This window comes from Triticum aestivum, chromosome 3A (genome assembly GCF_018294505.1).
Source record: "Triticum aestivum cultivar Chinese Spring chromosome 3A, IWGSC CS RefSeq v2.1, whole genome shotgun sequence".
In the NCBI taxonomy this organism is placed as follows: domain Eukaryota; kingdom Viridiplantae; phylum Streptophyta; class Magnoliopsida; order Poales; family Poaceae; genus Triticum; species Triticum aestivum.
The window spans coordinates 737,301,581-737,306,644 of record NC_057800.1 but is presented as its reverse complement, the minus strand read 5'-3'; the positions used below and the strand labels follow the sequence as shown (position 1 = coordinate 737,306,644).

The following is a 5,064-nucleotide window of genomic DNA, read 5'->3' as shown; positions in this document are numbered from 1 at the left end:
TTACTTCTCGTGGATGCAGGCACAGTCACGCCTCTCAGAAAGGAAAAAAAAATGTGTTTTTCTTTTTTTCTCCTTCCGTGAGAGGCACAAATTTATTTCTCATGCCTCTCGAAAAAGAAAAAAAACGCTTTTTTAAACTTCCGCAAGAGGCAAAAAATGTGTTTCCCTTTTTTTCTCCTTCCGTCAGAGGCACAAATTTATTTCTCGTGGATGCACGGATTTGCTTCCGCAAGAGGCACGACCGTGCCTCTTGAAAAGGAAAAAGACACGCTTTTTTTTTAACTTCCGCAAGAGGTAGAGATTTACTTCTTGTGTATGCAGTCACGGTCGCGCCTCTCAGGAAGGAAAAAAATGTGTTTTCCTTTTTTTCTCCTTCCGTGAGAGGCACAAATTTATTTCTCGTGGAGCCACAGATTTGCTTCCGAAGAGGCACGATCATGCCTCTTGAAAAGGGGAAAACACGCTTTTTTTTAACTTCCGCAAGAGGTAGAGATTTACTTCTCGTGGATGCAGGCACGGTCGCGCCTCTCAGGAAGGAAAAAAAATGTGTTTTTCTTTTTATTTTCCTTCCGTGAGAGGCACAAATTTATTTCTCGTGGAGGCACGGATTTGCTTCCGCAAGAGACACGATCGTGCCTCTCGAAAAAGAAAAAAAAACGCCTTTTTTAACTTCCGCAAGAGGGAAAAATGTGTTTTCTTTTTTTCTCCTTCCGTCAGAGGCACAAATTTATTTCTCGTGGATGCACGAATTTGCTTCCGCAAGAGGCACGACCGTGCCTCTTGAAAAGGAAAAAACACGCTTTTTTTAACTTCTGCAAGAGGTAGAGATTTACTTCTTGTGGATGCAGTCACGGTCGCGCCTCTCAGGAAGGAAAAAAAATATGTTTTCCTTTTTTCTCTCCTTCCGTTAGAGGCACAAATTTATTTCTCGTGGATACACGGATTTGCTTCCGCAAGAGGCACGCCCGTGCCTCTTGAAAAGGAAAAAAACACGCTTTTTTTAACTTCCGCAAGAGGTAGAGATTTACTTCTTGTGGATGCAATCACGGTCGCGCCTCTCAGGAAGGAAAAAAACGTGTTTTTCCTTTTTTCTCCTTCCGTGAGAGGCACAAATTTATTTTTCGTGGAGGTACGGATTTGCTTCCGCAAGAGGTACGATCATGCCTCTTGAAAAGGGAAAAACACGCTTTTTTTAACTTCCGCAAGAGGTAGAGATTTACTTCTCATGGATGCAGGCACGGTCACGCCTTTCAGGAAGGAAAAAAATGTGTTTTTCTTTTTTTTTCTCCTTCCGTGAGAGGCACAAATTTATTTCTCGTGGAGGCACGGGTTTGCTTCCGCAAGAGGCACGATCATGCCTCTTGAAAAGGGAAAAACACGCTTTTTTTTAACTTCCGCAAGAGGTAGAGATTTACTTCTCATGGATGCAGGCACGGTCACGCCTCTCAGGAAGGAAAAAAATGTGTTTTTCTTTTTTTTCTCCTTCCGTGAGAGGCACATATTTATTTCTCGTGGAGGCACGGATTTGCTTCCGCAAGAGGCACGATCATGCTTCTTGAAAAGGGGAAACACACTTTTTTTAACTTCCGCAAGAGGTAGAGATTTACTTCTCGTGGATGCAGGCACGGTCGCGCCTCTCAGGAAGAAAAAAAACGTGTTTTTCTTTTTTTTCTCCTTCCGTGAGAGGCACATATTTATTTCTCGTGGAGGCACAGATTTGCTTCCGCAAGAGGCACGATCGTGCCTCTAGAAAAGGAAAGAGCACATTTTATTTCTATTTTTCCTTGCATGGGAAATACAGATTTACTTATTGTGAAGTTACGAATTTTCTTCCACGGCCGTGCGTGTTGGAAAAGGAAAAAAAATGCATGCCTTTCCGAAAGGGGAAAAACCGTGCTTTTGGTTCTATTTTCTTTGTCCGTTTTTTTGTGAGAACAAAGTTTGTTGAAATATATCAACATTAGATCTAGTATTGAAGATCTTGACGCGAGGAATATAGCGGTGAAAACGGTTCGAGATTTGGAAGCACGGTTTATGAGATATAAAAACGTTTTGAATAAACGAATCGATGAAAAAATTGGAAAAACTCTTAGATTGTGACAAGTGTGAAAAGTACTTTCTTTATTAATTAATGATTTCGGGATTCACCCTTGTTGCTCTCAGATATGGATGTTGTCAAGGGATTTTTTGATATGATTTTTAGGCGCAGGATATGAATTTTTCAAGAAGATTTCTAGGCGGACTCGGAAAAAGACACGTGCAAACTCCGACCACCGGTCGGCACACGAAACCAGTGGTTATATATATACCAGGGCAGGGCTGGTCTGCACGACAACACACAAAGCCCATCCAACCAAAAGGCTTTCGAGGCCGTATCTCAGTTCAAAAAAAAAAAAGGCTGGAGAAGAAGCCCCATTAGTACCTCTCCCACCCACCATTTCGGGCGGAAACCCTCATCTTCTCCTTCCCCGTCTGGATGGAATCCACCGCCGCCGGCCGATCTGATGCTCCTCTCCCCCCTCGTCGCTCCCGTCGGGTGAAGACCACCACCTCCTCCTCCCGGGCTTCTCCCGAATCCAATAAAAGGAGACCACATGCTCATATTACAAAGCGAGGACGAGGAAGAAAGCGACCTCACCATGCCGTGCGACCTTGCTCCTCCAGCCACCCCCCCCCTTGGGGAGGAAGAGCGCACGCACGGCTGCGGCGGCGGCGCTCAGTACCAGCGAAGATGAGCACCCTGGCGGATCACTTCCATTTCCTCCCCCCGGCCCTCAGATCCAGATCCAGATCAAGACCAGCCATTTGGCTTCGGAGCCAAAGAAACGTCAGAGGCTCCTCCGGCGCCCTTGCTCCAGCCAGCCCCCCAGTCATTGGGGGCCGAAGCGCGCGCGCACCACACAGCCCCGCTGCCGCCCTGCTCTTCCTGATAATAACTGGTAAGTCAAAAGCACCCGTTTCTCTTCTTTTCTTTATTACGGTCATGATGATTACGATTACGATTCCGATCTGATTTGTTCCCCTTTGCAGGAGGGACTGGGCTAATCTTGACGATGGCCCGTTGGGGCTGATTGCTGAGCTCGTCCTTGCCTATGATGTTGCCGACTACCTCCGCTTCCGTGCCGTTTGCTGCCCATGGCGACGTTGCTCTGTTGACCCACGCGCCCATGGTGGTCTGGACCGCCGGTTCCATCCCCGGCGGTGGACCATGCTCCGGGACGAACTCGTGGCGCCGGAAAGCCGCTGCTTCCTCAACACATCCACCGGCGAGTGTGTAAAGGTCTGCATAGCAGAGCTCCATGACCATGAGCTGCTCGCAGTCACCCCCGAGGGCCTTCTTGTTCTTCTCCACGACCGCAACCATGTCCGCCTCCTCAACCCGCTCACCCGCCACCTCACAAAGCTCCCTCCGCTCACCACGCTGCTGCCCTCTGAGGACCATGGTATGTTTGACGAAGATAGTGACGACATGGATTTTATTGCGTGGGGCTCTGGTATTGCCAGTGATGATTCTACATTCGTCCTCTGCTTCGACATGCTCCAACTGCTTGGCACGGCCAAGCCCGGCGACGACCACTGGACTTTGCTAAAATACAACAGTGATGGCATCACAGTGGCACCCTTATTGTTTGAAGGCAGCTTCTACTGCGTTAGTGACGATGGTGTCTTGGTACTCAAAATCGGCGCAGATCAGCCACCACGGCTGGAGGTGGCTGCCAAGATGGAAGACATGCGTGTCTCGCGGATTGCTGATAGTGTGCACCTCATCAACAATTGTGGGGAGCTGATGCTGGTGCACCGTCGAAGGGGATTGACAGCAGATAATAAATCAGGTTCTTGGTATGACACATATCGAGTGGATTTGGACACCAGGACACTATTTCTGGCCAATAGCTTTGGCGGTGACGCAGGGCGTGCAGTGTTCATTGGCATGCATTGCTCTCTTTCAATCTCTCTAGAGGCTTTCCCCACTGGCTCCATAAGCGCCGACACCATCTACTTGAGCATTGATGTTGGCGAGAGAGAGCGGTTAGAAGTTGGAGCATTTCATCTGGCAGATGGAAGCATAGAACGCCCCAGCACATACAGCGGTGGCTTGGTGGCACGGCCTCATACTCTTGCTGACTGTCTATCCTTAGCAAATGCTGTATTATAGCTAGAGTTAATATTTAGCAGGCATGTATATGCAATGTGTACTCTTTTATCCCAATTTAGTTTAGGTAGTGTTTGAGTGCATGTATCTAGACCAGAAAAGAAGTGTGTGCACTGCAGTCTCTTGCAGTACATCCATATTTGATGGAAATCTCTGTTGAAAGTAACCTATTCTCTTTGATGGAATATGTGACATTGTGAGATTCCAGGAAGATGCTTAGTTGAAGGCAAACCTTGCGCTTTACGATAAATATATGACATCTACAAGGGAATGAATTTTCTGGTAATTGACTCCTTTCCACCTTATTTGTCCTCGATTAGATCCCTAACCTGGTCCTCGTCACAGATGCGCGATTAAGTTTATGTCGTTAGTAGAGATTAGTAATTTTGTTGTCTTGGTGATTTCTGTGGCCAGGTTAGGGGTGATTGTCACTTGACTCTATTAGGTTAAACTTGACTATGTTTTCTTGCAATTACTGCACATCATTTCCTTTCCTTCTCAGAGATAAATATTCATGTGTGCTCCACATGACATACTCTTGGTTTTGTATGGTGCTTGATTTCCCTGTTCATTCCGTTGTCCTGCTCAACTGTGAAATTGTGGAAGTTGTTGGTAATAAATATATTTTTGTTCCTAGTGTGCTCCGAGCTCTTCCGTTATAATGAATGTTTCACCATTTTCATCATCCAACACACACCCTGAGGTTTGGTTGCTGGTGTAATTTGTCAAAGATCTCTGAAATTGAAATAAACTTAAGATAGTACACTATATATTCTTGTTGCTGTTATATATTCAGCTTAGCAAGGCATCTGCCAAATGGTGTGTATTTAACTATTTATGTCTGACATGATATAAACCACGTAATTTATTTTTATCTATATATATGAACATATTGTGGCATATAACAACAT

General features: G+C 46.0%; 1 protein-coding gene across 1 annotated transcript; it reads left to right on the top strand.

The window, feature by feature from the left end:
* Window positions 1–2,345: 2,345 nt before the first annotated feature.
* LOC123063622 (uncharacterized) lies at window positions 2,346–4,340 on the top strand. Its single transcript, XM_044487496.1, has 2 exons — window positions 2,346–2,939; window positions 3,031–4,340. Exon 2 carries the CDS (start codon window positions 3,209–3,211, stop codon window positions 4,154–4,156), a length of 948 nt encoding a protein of 315 aa, XP_044343431.1. The 5' UTR covers window positions 2,346–2,939; window positions 3,031–3,208; the 3' UTR covers window positions 4,157–4,340.
* The last annotated feature ends 724 nt before the right edge of the window (window positions 4,341–5,064 follow it).

Bases quoted from the DNA above. Each gene is read 5' to 3' on its own strand.
- LOC123063622 (XM_044487496.1), top strand. From the start codon at position 3,209: ATGCTCCGGGACGAACTCGTGGCGCCGGAAAGCCGCTGCTTCCTCAAC.